This window comes from Pithys albifrons, chromosome 10 (assembly GCF_047495875.1).
Source record: "Pithys albifrons albifrons isolate INPA30051 chromosome 10, PitAlb_v1, whole genome shotgun sequence".
Lineage (NCBI taxonomy): Eukaryota > Metazoa > Chordata > Aves > Passeriformes > Thamnophilidae > Pithys > Pithys albifrons.
Genome location: NC_092467.1, coordinates 5,062,452 through 5,077,430, shown reverse-complemented (window position 1 = coordinate 5,077,430; position 14,979 = coordinate 5,062,452). Strand labels below are relative to the sequence as shown.

The following is a 14,979-nucleotide window of genomic DNA, read 5'->3' as shown; positions in this document are numbered from 1 at the left end:
GCGCCCCGGAAGGAAACGTCGCGCGGACCGTGAGCCCTCACCCCGGCCCCGCCCGCGGGACGCGCCCCGATGGGCGTGGCCACGCCGCGTCACGTGACCGCACGGCCTATATAAGCGCGGCGCAGAGCCTGGGCCGCCCTTTCCGCCTCTGAGGCCCGCCGGGGTCGCGCCTGCGGTTGTGGCTCCGCCGGTGAGTGCGGGGCCGGCCGGCGGCCCGGGGAGGGGGCGGCACCGCCCCGCGGGGTGCCGTGCGGGCCATCGGGGTGCCGTGGGGTCCGCCAGGGGCGCTGCAGGTGCGCGATGGAGGCGGATTCCCAGCCGGGCCCCGCTGCGGCCTAGGCCGCGGGTCTGCGCCTCATGGCGGCATGAGGGGCGGCGTGAGGGGCGGGTGGGACCGAGCGCCCCCGGAGCCCCGGGCGGGTTGGGGAAACGGCCTGGGGGTACATGGGGCCATGAGTTGTGGGATCCGAACCGAGGAGCCCCTTTTTCCCCAGGAAACGCGCCAGCTGTGTGGCATGTGCCCGCTGCAAGCACAAGTCTTACATGCCTCTGTTATTTGTGGTTTGTTATTTAACTCTGCACTGGGCGTTTAGGAGGTTGCTTTGGCAGATAGTGGAAGGCGTTGCACAGAACGCGGCTGTAGCGTTGTGGGGAATGAGGGATTCCGGTGCGGCGGGATCGGGGCCTGCCCTCTCGGCCTCGGCCCGGCCGGAGCTCCAGGGGGATTGTTGGGGTGTCTGCAGCGCCACAGTCGCACGGGGTGGGCCTGGGGGCTCCTCCAGCTCGGGGTACGCCGTCATTCTGCACCTGCAAACAATGAGGGCTCACCTGCAGCTCCTTGTGCCCGCGCATGATGAGAGCTGCGTTGGTAGGGACATCTGAGAGGGTGATGAATGCCAACGTATCTGAGCGGGCACGGCAGACGTGTGTGTCTGTGGGGGGAATGGGGCAACACGTGGGCCTTTCTGGGCAGCCAGAGGGCACGGGGCTGACCCGGGGTTAAATTGAAGCAGCTGGGTGGTTCTGTCCTGCCTATAGATACAGTCTAGCAACTGTTTCTTGTGTTTGTTCACAGAGCAGAAATTTAGGTTGTGTTGGGGGGGGTCTTAAAGGCTCAGAGTGTTTTGTAGTTTAGTTGCATGTCAAAGGTGTATCTGAAAATAGCATTCATGGAATTAAAAAGACTAATATGCTCTCTTGTTTTCATTTTAAGGTGCATCAGCTATGCTCCTCCCTCTTGTGGCTTCGAAACAGGTGAGTTTTGCCTCTGAAATGCAGAGCCTAAATTTAAAAATGATACGTGGATTCATGTACAGCAACTCTTGTGTCAGGGGGTTACAGGCTCAGCTCTGGTGATGGTATCTCCTTGTTTACTCGGAAAGGTCACCTGTTCCTTTGTCCTGGAAAGCGTTTGTGAGGCCCGTGTTGTTTCTGTAACCAGACTACAAGGATACCCCAGGCCCCTTTTTTCCTGCATTGCTGCTGTTTCACCATTCAGAACAGGGAATAACCCGTTTTGGGTGAAGTGCCTGGAGCCTGTTGCAGTAAAGGTGTAACTAAGGGTGTTGCTGTTAAATGAATCACAGCCTGTGATGGTTTCAGAGTAGTGGACAGAAGTGATTTCTGAAATCCATGTGCTGAGGCTTTTTCCTGTGCTTGATGTGGCTGCCAGAGGTGCTTTCTGGTTCTACAAACACCTGAAACTGTTCTGTCTCTTCCAGATCTGCTGCCAGATGTACAGCCTGGATGCTGCTCCACAAGGTAATAAATAATTACTGAAAACTGGGCAGGAAATTATGCACAGGGTTTGTCTAGACAGTATTTTCTGCTTTGATCACCAGTCAGACAATTCCCTGAGCCACGTTTTCCCTCTGGTGCCACAATGATGACCCTTATTTGCTACTCTTGACCAAGAGAGTGATGAGCACTTTTACCACCAAAACAGTTCTCTGAGGCACAACAACTTAGAATTGCCTGTAATGGTTTGACTCCTGAATATCCTGTTCACCAGCTGTTTTTCTTCCAGGATTTGAATCCTGCACTCAGGAGAGATGCAGAAGGAACATGACCTGGTGAGAAATGTGTACTTCATGTAGGGGGTTCTTGATGGAGCTGTTCAAACACTGCAGTGTGGGAAGGATGGGGATATGTTCCAAGATGAGTTACCACTGAGACCAGAAACTTTATATTTGCTAGTATTCAAATTGGTGAATAGTTCTTTGTTTCATTGGGAAAACTTATTTTTAGTCACAGAATGGATTGGGTTGGAAAAGACCTCAGAGATCATCAAGTCCAACCCTTGGTCCAACTCCAGTCCCTTTACCACATCATGGCACTCAGTGCCACGGCCAAGCTCACCTTAAAAACCTCCAGGGATGGGGAATCCACCCCCTCTCTGGGCAGCCCATTCCAATGCCTGAGCACTCTCTCTGCAAAGAAGTTTTTCTGCTCTCCAACTTCAATTTCCCCTGGCAGAGCTTGAGCCCATCGTGCCCCCTTGTCCTATTGCTGAGTGCCTGGGAGAAGAGACCAACCCCCACCTGGCCAGAACTTCCCTTCAGGCAGTTCCAGACAGTGCTGAGGTCACCTCTGAGCCTCCTCTTCTCCAGGCTGAACACCCCCAGCTCCCTCAGCCTCTCCCCACAGCACTTGTGCTCCAGTCCCTTCTCCGGCCTCGTTGCTCTTCTGTGGCCCCGCTCCAGCCCCTCAATCTCTTGCCTCAACTGAGGGGCCCAGAACTGAACACAACACTCAAGGTGTGGCCTCCCCAAGGCAGAGTCCAGGGGAAGGGTCACTGCCCTGGGCCTGCTGGCCACGCTACTTTGGATCCAGGCCAGGATCCCATTGGCCTTCTTGGCCACCTGGGCACACTGTTTTTGTTTTATTGGGAGAACTTACTTTTAAATGCTGTCCCAGGAGGTGAGTGCTTGGTGTGATGGTTCCACAGCAGATACAGTGATGATGGCATAGTTCAGCAGAGTGCCCGGTGATGAACACTCCTGTCTTTCGCTCCTATCTGATGTATCTGCCTCTTGACATCTCATTAGCAACTCTGGCCTTGGATGAGGAACCTCATTTTTTTTTCCTTTTATTGCAGGCCCTGTGAGATGAAGCTGTGGCCTGTGCAAGGTAAGTGCTGCCCTGCCTGTGCCTGTGGGAGCTCACTGTCCCCAGAGAGGCTGCCTGTGATGACAGCATAGTTCAGCAGATGGGCCGTGGTGATCACTCACTGTCTTTCGCTCCTGTCTGACGCAGCCTCCTGGAGCTGGGGCTGTTCCACACAGACCATGAGAGTGAAACACTTCCTTGGGATCAGTGACTGTTCTCAAAATTTACTCTTAAGATCAGTAAATAGAATAAATAAAAGTTTAGTGGGATGAATAGGATAGAGAGTAGGCTGTGAAATTAAACAGAGGTACAGCAACGAGGCTGGAGAAGGGACTGGAGCACAAGTGCTGTGGGGAGAGGCTGAGGGAGCTGGGGCTGTTTAGCCTGGAGAAGAGGAGGCTCAGAGGTGACCTCAGCACTGTCTGGAACTGCCTGAAGGGAAGTTCTGGCCAGGTGGGGGTTGGTCTCTTCTCCCAGGCACTCAGCAATAGGACAAGGGGACACAATGGGCTCAAGCTCTGCCAGGGGAAATTGAAGTTGGAGAGCAGAAAAAACTTGTTTGCAGAGAGAGTGCTCAGACATTGGAATGGGCTGCCCAGAGAGGGGGTGGATTCCCCATCCCTGGAGGTTTTTCAACTGAGATTGGCTGTGGCACTGAGTGCCATGATCTGGTAAAGGGACTGGAGTTGGACCAAGGGTTGGACTTGATGATCTCAGAGGTCTTTTCCAACTCAATTGATTCTGTGAATAAGGCTAATCTGGTGTTAGTGCTTCAAGTTCTAAAAGTGATTTTTTGCTTTACAGATCCCCCTGGACAGAGGAGACCTGTGCTTCTTGTGTGAGAAGCTCTTTCACCTGCTACTGATGTTGGTGGGGACAAGGCCTTCCTAATTGAAGGTAATTAATAAACCCTTTCTTTTTAGTGATAAATACTGCTTTGGTCTGCTGCATTTGAACTTGGGAGTTCACTTCTGGAGATGTCTGCAAATTCATTTTGTTTCTGGAGAATGTGAAAAAAAGTGCTTTCAGCTTCCTATAAAGCACAAAGTAATTGTGGTGTTAAGGATTTCTAGCATGTACCTGTTAAAACTAAGTGGTGAACACCACAGTACTCTGAATTTCCTGCCAGGTGTGCTTGTCCTAGTATAGCACAGCTGGGGTATTTGCACAAAGTTCATGTCACTGGACTCTTGCAGTTCAGAAGTTTGCACCTTCCTGCCCCTTCAGTGGTGTCTGGAGTTGAGGAATAAACCTGTGGGGTGTTGGGGTGTGCTGGGAGCTGGCTTTGCTCCCTGCCTGTGAGGGGAGGGCAGTGTGGCAGCCACTGTACATGATGTTGAATCAGGTCTCTGATCCCCATGAGGATAAAACTTGACCAAATGCTGATACAGTATTTTATTAGAATTGTTCCTACACTAAAACTTCCTGCTGGACCTTGTCTAATAGAAAACTTTTCTCTGCAGGCTTCCAGAAATGTTTCTCCTTGCAAGGTGAGTATGTGTTTTAACTCTGCAAGTAAGAATATTTCAAATTATGCCCAGAAGTGAAGTATTTAGCTGGTTGTCATCTCTGGGGGGAGGGATATGGGGCTGGTGGTGTGTTTGCTTTTCATCTCAGCCAGAACAGGGGGGTGTTCAAGGGGAGAACTGCTGGGTGAGGCCCAGCCTTGGCAGGGTGCTGTGAGCTCAGCTCTTCAGTGTGTGCTCACGGAGTGGCTCTGGTGGCACTGTGGGTTTATTTGCCCTCCTGCCCCGAGCAGAGCCCTGCAGGGACTGACAGTGTGAGCTGCCTGTGTGATGAGCTGTGACTGCCCTGACTCCAGTGCTGGAGGTCTGCAATTAGCTCTATCTGACTGCAGCACCTGCCTGCCATTTCCTCCTCCTGGGCTTGTTTTGTGCTCTCCTGATTGTTTGCACTATTTCAGGGGCAGTGGAGCTGGGAAGAGCTGCAGGTGGGAGTGCTGCCATCCAGGGTAAGTGCCAACACATGGATGTGACTGCTTAGAACTGGTATATGGGGAAGGGAAAGTTATTGGATCCTATAATTGCAGTGCAGAAGGTTTCTTAAGGATTTTATTACCTTTACTGGGTAAAAACCCCACAGAATTAGCCAGCAGCCTACAGGGTTCACTCACCCAAGGGGTTGCATATCCCATATTTGAAAACTTAAAAACTTAGTGGGGACCCTTTGAAATGTGCAGCTGCTGTGGACTGCTTGAGTTCCTAGTTAGTGTGGGTGTGGTAACCTGGTAGCACGGAGCTTGTGCTGACCAAAGCCACTAGTTAATTGCTATTTTTTCAGGGAGTAGCATTAATCTTCATGACTTACTGTGGTGACTTTCTTAATTGCTAGATCAGAGCTTGTACCTGATGTGAATGGTGATGTGGTTGGGGATAAAGTCCGAAATGCTGAGGTCAGACCCTCCTCTAAGGAGAAACAAGTGGCACAGCATCAATCTCTCTAAGCATGTACTGTTTGTGATGAATTCTAAGCAATGGGAATCTCTCTGAAAGAGGCTGAGGAGAGCTCTTGTGCTGAAACAGTACCCACATTCAGACTAACTGCTGAGGCACTGCCAAGGAGAGTGTGTTAGTTAAACTTCATTTCTTTACAGGGTGAAGTGAAGCTTGTGGAGAGTTTCTGTGAGAAACAAGATGGATGTGCCTGAGGTAAGTGTAGAGTACGTGGGGTTTGGTAATTCCTGCAGTATTGTCTTTGTGCTGAGTGGTGCCTAAAGAGTCCTGTAAGAGATATGATTTGTCTTCCCTTTATTGTATTCTGATTTTCTTACTCCAAGCTACTATAGGAATAAACTTATGTGCCTGAAGGAAGAACGTGTAGTTCTGAATCTGAAGGAAGAATGTGTAGTCCTGAATCTGCTATGAAAAGGAAGGGCTGTCTCTGAGCAGATACCCAAGTGTAGTCAGTGGCAAATTTGGTGTGGAGTCCTGATTGAACAGATGTGGCCTCAGTGACTCAGATTTATGAGTTTATTGCAACATTGCACTGTGGAATTACAGGAAAAACTGTGGTTGTCACTTCTCAGTGATTTTTGCCAATCTTTACACTGGCTCTACACAAATTAAGACTCAAGTTCTCGATAATTGCTCTATGAATTTGTTTCCCAACAGACTGGTTCTCATTTTTAAAGACAGATTTTCAAGATGATTTCTATGAGACTTGTAATTTTTAGGTATCTAAACTTAGTAAATTCTGCTGGGGAGAGACAGCATCACAAAGCAAGTCGTAGCTTTGTACTTAGCCTGGTTCTCTCAGTGTTAGTAAATATCTATTTCCAAATTCCTTAACTGTATTTCCAATTCAGTTTGTGAGCTTTGTCTTCTTTTTGGGTGTTGCAAGTTGAACTTGTGAGTTGCTGGGTGAGATTAGTTTGGTGAGTAGGAATTCAGGGAGAAATAAACTTCCACATACCGTGCTGCTGCCTGTCATTCTGAAGTGCTTCTCTCTCCCTCAGGAAAGGCCTGTGCTGGTTGCAGCCTGACTGGGTAAGTCCACACAGCAGCCAAACTGTGTTCTGTGCTCTTGGGATTTTTGTAGCCACTGATGAAATTGATTCTGCCAAATGAATTGCTGTGATTTTACCCTTTCCGTTCCACTTTGTGCTGAGGTTACAGAGCTGCTCTGGAGCCTGTGCCAGCTGTGCTGCTGCAGGTGTTAATTGTGTTTTCTTCTGGCTTTAGGTGAGGAGACAACTCTGAGATTACTGTACAGAAAGCTGAGAAGGTGAGTGTAACTGCAGTAACAATGCCATTTTTTTTGCTGGAACAAGTGATGATTAACCTTAGCTTGAACTCTCTCACTGAACAGAGATGAAACACTAAGGTCTGATATGTTCCCAGCAAGTGTCTTGTGTTGGTTTGGTGCCCTAAAATGGTTCTTATTTCTGTCTTAATAGGTGGAAGATTCAGTGTAATGGGTTACACTTGCATGAACAGCATTAAAAAAAGCCACAAAGGGTTTTTTACCCCATGGGTAACGTTTTCCTGTCACTGATTGGAGCCAATAAAAACCTGCAAACTCTGCCCGTTGTTGTGACCTCCTTTCTGGCTGGAACAGCTGTGAATCAGCTCTAGGCTGCTGTATAAGCACTTCAAAAGCTGGGTTTAGAGCAGGGACTAAATGAGGTTAAATGCTAGTCTTGCAAGTGTCCCCCCTGGGCTGGCCAACACTGTCAGGCTGCAGCTGAGCTGGCTCATACCCATATTGAGACAATGGCAAGTAATAATTGATGGAGTCAATAGTGTGTTACAGGTGAGAGCTAAACTTACCACCTGTGTATTTGTTACTGAAATGCCACCAGTAATCCTGGTGGTGTGTGTTCAGCTGTGCACTCAGCTTGAACTTGCTAACCCTTTTCCACTGGAATTGAGCAGGACCTCCATGAGGGAAAAGAAGTGGAGAGGTGGGGGATAATACTAATTAAAAAAACAAGTTATTGCTTAGGAGGCATTAAGGCCTTCTAAGCTGTTTGTCTCTCAAAACTCATTAATGGTACATTTCTTTAAAAAATGCATTCAAATTCCTCTGTCCTAAGGGTGATGCCAATATGAGGAAGGTCAGCTCTATGAAGAACTCCATTCTCCATAACACTTGAGCTGTTGCTGTAGCACTTCTAATGAGAAGTAGAACTAGACATCCAAACTTTTGGCAGGATTATTTTCAGTTAGTGTTCCCTAGAACCTTCAATAAGAGTAAGCTTGTCATACCTCCCTCCTACTCTACCTCTGCAATCTACTTGAACTTGTTACATTTTGTAGACAAGAGCTGAAATCTCTTTAGTCAGGATAGTGTTTCATCCTAGAAAAAATTAGACATTCTGTGTCCATCTGCAAATTAAATCTCTTCTGCACTAAAGCAAAAGCCATTAATAAGGTCTGTTTTCATTCAGAGATGATTAGTAGCCTCTTAATATCCCTCCCACCAAGTTACTTTCTAAAGTACCACACTTCATTGTGCCTGTTAAAGAGCTTGAAGGGACTGTCATATCCTGCAGTATAGAAGAAGTCTTCATGGAATGGTTGGCCTCTGTTTCTCAAGGTTCTGGCCAAGGCTTCAGCTTCCTCAGCATATTTCTCTGGTGAGGCAAATCCACCAAAGGACCTAATGGAAGAGAAAAGGATTTTTTTTAAGAGTTCAGGCACCTAGTTTTGATTTGCACAGAAATTTCAGGGAGGCAAAGCATGCAGTGTTTGAGCACTTACGGTGCAGTTAGATACTAGATTGAACTATGCAGAACAAGATGTTTGAGAATATATGGCTATTTATGCTGGTTTAAAAAGCAGGATTTGAAACAGCTGAGCACCCAAGCAGGTTTTGATTGTTAGTGGGCACAGGCCAGCTGTTGCTTTGGGTACTGTTCCTGTAATAAAGAACTGCCACTCAGGTTTTGTGGGAGTTTGGGAGACACCTAAAGAGTGCTGGAGGAGTGATTCAGGTGTTTGTTAGCACAAGAGAAGGTTCTGGAGGCTGTACCTCTGTAAAGCTGCTGCAACAGTCAAGAGTTGGCTCAAAAATTATTGTTAGGAACTTGGTCATTTTCCTGTGGGGAGAGGCTGAGGGAGCTGGGGGTGTTCAGCCTGGAGAAGAGGAGGCTCAGAGGTGACCTCAGCACTGTAACTGCCTGAAGGGAAGTTCTGGCCAGGTGGGGATTGGTCTCTTCTCCCAGGCACTCAGCAATAGGACAAGGGGGCACGATGGGCTCAAGCTCTGCCAGGGGAAATTGAAGTTGGGAGAGCAGAAAAAACTTCTTTGAGAGAGAGTGCTCAGGCATTGGAATGGGCTGCCCAGAGAGGGGGTGGATTCCCCATCCCTGGAGGTTTTCAACTGAGCTTGGCCGTGGCACTGAGTGCCATGATCTGGTAAAGGGACTGGAGTTGGACCAAGGGTTGGACTTGATGATCTCGGAGGTCTTTTCCAACCCAATCAATTCTGTGACTCTTAGTAAGACATCTGCATGTTTTAGCAGTTAAAGCTGAAGAGTAGGATATATCCACAGTTACCAATCCTCTGAGAAGGAGCAGCCACCCTGCAGTGAGGGCAGCTGCTGAGCTGGGTTGTGCTGCCAGCTGTGCTGGCTCTGCTCACCTCACAAAGATCGCGGCCGCCTTCCGCTCCTCCACGAACACATCGGAGTCCGTGGGCTGGGGGGGCGAGTCCTGGTGCTCAAAGGGCACAAAGAAGGAGACCTTGAAGTCTGTGCAGCCCGACTTCACCAGGCAGGTCACGGGCACAGTCATGTCAATCTTCGTTTCTAGAAGAGAGGGGAACAGTTGGCGGGGCTGCATGCCCGGCTCCTCCGCTGCTCTGTGCCACTGCTTTGTCAGCTGGCCCCCAGAGCCCGCAGCTCCTACCTCTGTCGTTCTTGCCCTGGATGTAGTGGAAGAGCTTCCAGAAGCCCTGGCGCATCGCCTCCTTCTGCGGCTCCCCCCTCACCACCGTGCTCACCCACTTGGCCGGCTCGTACTGCCGCAGCTCGTACTCCTTGGCCTGCGAGGGAGCCAAACTCACCGTCAGCAGCACATGGGTGTTAAAGACAACCAAAATCAGTGGCTGCCTCTGCCAAATCAGCGTTGTCACCCCACCTGAGCTCCACAGACACAGTTCTCAACTGAGCCTCTTGGGGGCTTTTCAGGGGCTTCAACCCCTATTGTTAAATAAATCACTTGAATGCATCTAATTTTATGAGGTTTTACTCTTTTTGGCAGTTTCAGTCCTCTTCATCCTGGGTTACAGTAGTTGTGAAGAGAAGGGAAGAGGAGCAGAAGAAGGGGCAACTTTAAATCAGCTCAGTTGGTTAAAACTTGGCTGTAATAATGCCAAGGCCATGGGTTCAATCCCCTGTGTGGGCCATTGACTGAAGAGTTGGACTCGCTGATCCTTGTGGGTTCTTTCCAACTCAGTCTGTGATTTACAATATTTAAACTATTCTGTCTTAGGAGTATACAAGTTACAGGAGGGACTATTCAGAGCTACTTTTTCACACAGTTACAATCTATAAACATACACACTGTGCAAACTATGTAACATCACACAGCTAAAGCAAATTATTAAGTAATACATATTTCCTAAAATTTGCTAGATCTAAAAATTACTGCAATTTGCTTTATAAAAGCTCTTTTGATGTTACTCCATGGTGTTTCTGCAGAGACTTCGCTTCCAGCTCTTGTGTGAGCCCAAGGTCTCCAAAGAGATTCCATTCTTATCTCAGGAGCTCCACCTGCAAATTCCTCCTTGGTTGTCTGGCTTGAAAAGGCAGATACTCCCTAACATCCCTAACAGCTGAAAGCACTGCTGCAGTTACCATTGTCTCTGTTGAGCTCCACCGAGGGGACTGCAGGTCCAGGGACAGGAATGTCTGCTTGAAGGATTTGATCATCTTGCCAGAGCTGAAAGGCAGACATAGTTTGTTGGCATCTCTTAAATCAGTAGGGTAATAATGTTCAGAAAAAAAGCAGTAGGGCTTTCTGCTTAATGGTTCAGTTGTCCCTGAAGTGGTGAAAGGCCTGGATTCCACTGCTCATCCCAGTGATTCAGAAAAAAAGGGCTGAGATCCTTCAAGCCCAGCAGGAGCAGAACCAGGACCAAGCAACTGCCTCCAGGCTGCTGCGGGAGTGTTTATCTTTCAGGGTGTGCTGCCTTTGCTTCTCTGTGATGAAAAAGCATTTTCTGACAGCAAAACAGAAGATGGGAATTCTGCAAACAGGAGTTCTGGGGAAATCTGCAAGTAAAATTACTTGAGTTCAGTCTGTTTGCTCCTGGATCAAAAGCACTGGTGTTGGTAAGTCCTCTGATACTGACTTACTGGGCCTCTCATAATGACTTTGCCTTAGCTTTAATTGGCTTTGACTTTACAAGGCCTTTTAAAATAGCTGATACCTTTCCTAAAGGCCTTTAGCCTCAGAGTCCTGTGGATAAATGGGATTTTCTCCATTTATGAATGAATAGGTAACTTTCCTTCACATGGGAGAAAAAAGCTGAAAACTTCAAAACACTGTCCCAAAACAAAGAAAGTGAAAATACTCAGAATCACTATTGAAATAATCACATCTGGTTAAAAGTCTTGAGATTTTAAGAGCCTTCATTTATGACTTATCATTACCAGCAGCTTGTAGTGTGTAACCTACATCCTGACAGTGCCAGCTTTGTGGTGTTACTGCCCTTTGCACTTCATGTAGCAAAGACAGCATGTGTTAATTCAGCAATTGTCTTGATTCTTAAGCCATGGTACCTTGTCTACTCAGACTATAGCTCAGTTAAATGCTTTGTTGGGTAACAACGTGACTTTTCTACAACCAACAACTGCCTTGTGCAAATTGACTGCTTTCTTGTTTCCACCTTCCTGTGCCATATGGACTTCGGTTGAATGCATTCCCTGCTTTAGAGTTGGCTACGAGGAGTTCTGGGGAGCTGAGGCTGAAAAGTGTGTTAAAAAAAACCCAAAACACACAACAAACCAAACAAACACCAGCCCCTGCTTGCACTGATTTGCCTTAAAATCCTTTAAGTCGTGTAGTGCCACTCACATGTTGAGCATCTTCCAGCAGCTCCTTCAGTTGTCACCACAGAGCAAGAGGAGGTTCTGGAATGCCACAGCAAGGCAGTGGTGCCACCAGCTAAAGGCAGGTGCTGTCCCTGTCTCCCACCCTGTCCCCCTCCCTGTCCCACCTGAAGGTGCAACATCCTCAGCCCTGACCACAGTGATGGTCACCAGGCACCGCTGGGCAGTTGTGCTCCAACAGACTCCTTGTCAGTGGGATTTAGAAAGCAGGATAAGGCAGGAATCCATTTAATTAGAAGCAAATGTGAGCAGCTATGCTGAAACCCTACAGTAATTTATGTATTGCCACTCCAAGGCAAAGATGCTGCTTTGCTCTCACTTTGCTTTCTCTTGCCACGGTGTGGTAGGAGATGCATTGCTGCTCCTCAGGTGCTCCCGGGAGGTGTGAGAAAGCAGGGGAGGAAATGGTTTTCTGTTCAGCACTTGTAGTTGCTACTGGATGAGCTGCCTTCTCTCCACGTGCCAATTCCAACCCCTTCCCAACACTCCTGAACTGCTGGGTAAGTCTCACAGCTCTGGCTTTAATAACTTTCTGGCCAGTACTGTCAAGAGCATGTTAGAAATACTTTTTAATTAAATAAAGCAATGCTTTGGAGTGGGAGAGACAAACAGAGAAGACTGCTCCAGATGTTTACACTTCATTTCAGATCTACAGGAAAGCTGAGGTTTGAAATGTCATCTGGCCATATAAATATGACTGTAGGGTGTTCAGGTGTTCCTGCAGCTGTTAAGAGGTGGGCCAAAGGGGCAGTCAGCAGGTTACATCACTGCCACAAGCAAGCACAGCCAGAACATGCCATTCCACAAGCACTAACGCTGTTAGGGATGTGGGGAAGCCAGACATACTCACATTTTCAGCTGTCCTTATCCTCCTGGCTGTTGCAGGCTGTGCTGCTGAGGCTGCACATCCCCGTAAGATGCTGCATGTCAGTGTTTATTTGAGTTCGGGCAGGCTCCTCCCATGCCCCAGCCCTACTGGAGGGGGCTGCTGTTACGAAAGCCAGAGGGCTGGAGGCTCGTCCTGCTCTGGGTGTCATTGCAGAGCCCCCACGCAGATGCCCAAACCCCACCCACCGCCCCGAGGCAACACTGGGCCAGTGTGTGATCGGGCTCCGTAAACAGCTCCGCGCCCTTGTGTAACTCCCCCTGGCTTCCATGGCTGTGTGCCCTGCACACTTGTGTCAGGGGCAGCAGCAGGTTTAGTGCTTTGGCAGAAAGGATTTTGCATAAATAAGGTTCCCCCCAACTGGGATTACGGGAGAATGGGGGTACAGAGCCAACTTTTCCTCTTTCACCCCTGGGGTAAAGGGTAGGTAGGAATCTGGCTGCACCCTCGGCTGAGACCATCCTCACGAGATTTTTGCTGGCATGTTATGAAAGACAGACAGTGTTCTGTGCTGGCTGGCTGTCCTGAGTGGTATTCGAGGCTAATCAGCCCCCTTAGCCCTTGGATATCTGCACAAAGGGGTTATACAAAGCAATTGTGAAACCCTGCCCTGTTTGTAATACACACAGCAGGGTGGACTCTTCATTTAACCAGCTGCAGCTCCAGACATGGTTTGGTACCAGCACAATAGGGCAGATTAAACTGCACAGTTTGTGTTCCCAGAACACCTCCCAGTCTGTCATGGTTTGTGCAAATTCCTTGCAGCCAAATTCAGATAAGCTCTCTGGACATTTGACACCAATAGTGGGGATGACTTTTAGCAGGAAACACACTTTGCTTGCAGAGAACTTCACTGGGATGCTGTGTGCTACACTCTATTCTGAAAGGGAGAATAAAACCCCACCCATGCCAAATAGCAATTGCAAACCTATCTCTAAAACCACAAAGCTCTCCAGAGCCACAGAAGAGGGGGGTGTACGGAGAGATTTACTTACTGCTGGAGTTTCTGTTGGAACGTGCTGAGGCCAGAAATGCAGAACTCTGCAGTTTTTGTACTTCATGGAGTCAAATGTTTCTCAGTTCTGTGCTCTGCCTGGGTCAAACAGGAACATCAGCAGGGCACGTGGAGGAGCAGAAGCTGCTGCTTCGTGGTCTTTGCTCAGGAGCTGCAGGGCTGTGTAAGGTGAGATGACTCCTCACTCTGTCACCCCAACACCCCTGTCAAGTGTGTCCTGGCAATTATTTTCATAGAAGGTGGAATCCTAGGAGGGCTTGGGTTGGAAGGACCTTAAAAGATCCTCTTTGCCATGGGCAGGGACGCCTTCCACTATTCCAGGTTGCTCCAAGCCCTGTCCAACCTGGCCTTGGACACTCCCAGAGCAGAGAAAAACAGTACCCAGCCACAACAGTTGGTGAATCTCCACAAATTGACCCCAGTGGTGGGCACTGAGAAGTGCTACCTTGAAAGGGAGGCAATAACTCTGTAGATAAACACAAGCCCACAGTGGATTCTCCTTTCTGAGGCAGAGAGGCCCAGAACAAACCCCCAGTCAGTGTGTGTGTGTCCAGCTGATGTCCCTGACAAAGGGCTGACTGTTCTGGTGCAGCAGCCCCAGCCTGCAGAACAATCCTCAGTGTTTCCCGAGGTTGTTTTCCAACACTGTTTGTTACATATACATTGAGAGAACATGTCAACAGCTGGATGGGACAGTGGGGCAGGCATGAGGACATGTATTCTGTACATAGAATCATAGAATCACAGAATGGATTGGGTTGGAAAAGACCTCCGAGATCAAGTCCAACCCTTGGTCCAACTCCAGTCCCTTTACCAGATCATGGCACTCAGGGCCACGGCCAAGCTCAGCTGAAAAACCTTCAGGGATGGGGAATCCACCCCCTCTCTGGGCAGCCCATTCCAATGCCTGAGCACTCTCTCTGCAAAGAAGTTTTTTCTGCTCTCCAACTTCAATTTCCCCTGGCAGAGCTTGAGCCCATCGTGCCCCCTTGTACTTCCCTTCAGGTAGCTGTAGCTGTGTGCATTCCAAAACTAATCAGGGGATGGGGTGTGACTATGGGGGAAGCTGACACACAGTCTCACTACTACCTCCAAACAGGGAAAACTGGAGTGTGCAGCAGGCATTGAGTCTCAAAGGCTGAGACACCTCTGTGTAATGCCATAAATAAAAGTCTGGGACTTGGCTGGTATTTTCTAGAACAGCTGACAAAGCAATGCTTTTCTGTACTGTTGCCTTAAGGAGTAGAGATGAGAACAGAAGCACAGAAAAACACATAGTTTGTCCCTTAATTTTGCTCTTTTCATCAGACACTTCTGTGCAGGAGCACCGTAATTAACTGGTACTTAAGCAACAGCTTCGATGGGAGAAGGACAAGCCTGTGATATGGTCAC

The 14,979-nt window shown here is 48.6% G+C and overlaps 1 protein-coding gene, 1 long non-coding RNA gene and 7 other non-coding genes across 9 annotated transcripts; 8 read left to right on the top strand and 1 right to left on the bottom strand.

The window, feature by feature from the left end:
• The first annotated feature begins 142 nt into the window (after positions 1-142).
• LOC139676325 (uncharacterized) lies at positions 143-7,151 on the top strand. The gene is made up of 12 exons (XR_011698641.1): positions 143-190; positions 1,214-1,254; positions 1,722-1,761; positions 2,027-2,072; positions 3,098-3,129; positions 3,913-4,005; positions 4,572-4,598; positions 5,033-5,080; positions 5,723-5,777; positions 6,584-6,614; positions 6,810-6,852; positions 7,025-7,151. It is a non-coding gene; the product is annotated as an uncharacterized lncRNA (long non-coding RNA).
• Positions 840-918, top strand: LOC139676701 (small nucleolar RNA SNORD74). Its single transcript, XR_011698709.1, has one exon. It is a non-coding gene; the product is annotated as a small nucleolar RNA SNORD74 (small nucleolar RNA).
• Positions 1,585-1,645, top strand: LOC139676706 (small nucleolar RNA SNORD75). Its single transcript, XR_011698714.1, has one exon. It is a non-coding gene; the product is annotated as a small nucleolar RNA SNORD75 (small nucleolar RNA).
• On the top strand, positions 1,876-1,957 carry LOC139676693 (small nucleolar RNA SNORD24). The gene has a single exon (XR_011698701.1). It is a non-coding gene; the product is annotated as a small nucleolar RNA SNORD24 (small nucleolar RNA).
• LOC139676702 (small nucleolar RNA snR60/Z15/Z230/Z193/J17) lies at positions 2,948-3,028 on the top strand. The gene has a single exon (XR_011698710.1). It is a non-coding gene; the product is annotated as a small nucleolar RNA snR60/Z15/Z230/Z193/J17 (small nucleolar RNA).
• Positions 3,177-3,258, top strand: LOC139676703 (small nucleolar RNA snR60/Z15/Z230/Z193/J17). Its single transcript, XR_011698711.1, has one exon. It is a non-coding gene; the product is annotated as a small nucleolar RNA snR60/Z15/Z230/Z193/J17 (small nucleolar RNA).
• Positions 5,578-5,653, top strand: LOC139676694 (small nucleolar RNA SNORD79). Its single transcript, XR_011698702.1, has one exon. It is a non-coding gene; the product is annotated as a small nucleolar RNA SNORD79 (small nucleolar RNA).
• Positions 6,085-12,683, bottom strand: HEBP2 (heme binding protein 2). The gene is made up of 5 exons (XM_071565163.1): positions 12,537-12,683; positions 10,430-10,514; positions 9,480-9,615; positions 9,214-9,379; positions 6,085-8,229 (listed from the first exon to the last, which is right to left on the bottom strand). Exons 2-5 carry the CDS (start codon positions 10,502-10,504, stop codon positions 8,055-8,057), a joined length of 552 nt encoding a protein of 183 aa, XP_071421264.1. The 5' UTR covers positions 10,505-10,514; positions 12,537-12,683; the 3' UTR covers positions 6,085-8,054.
• Positions 6,665-6,739, top strand: LOC139676700 (small nucleolar RNA SNORD47). Its single transcript, XR_011698708.1, has one exon. It is a non-coding gene; the product is annotated as a small nucleolar RNA SNORD47 (small nucleolar RNA).
• Positions 12,684-14,979: the final 2,296 nt, after the last annotated feature.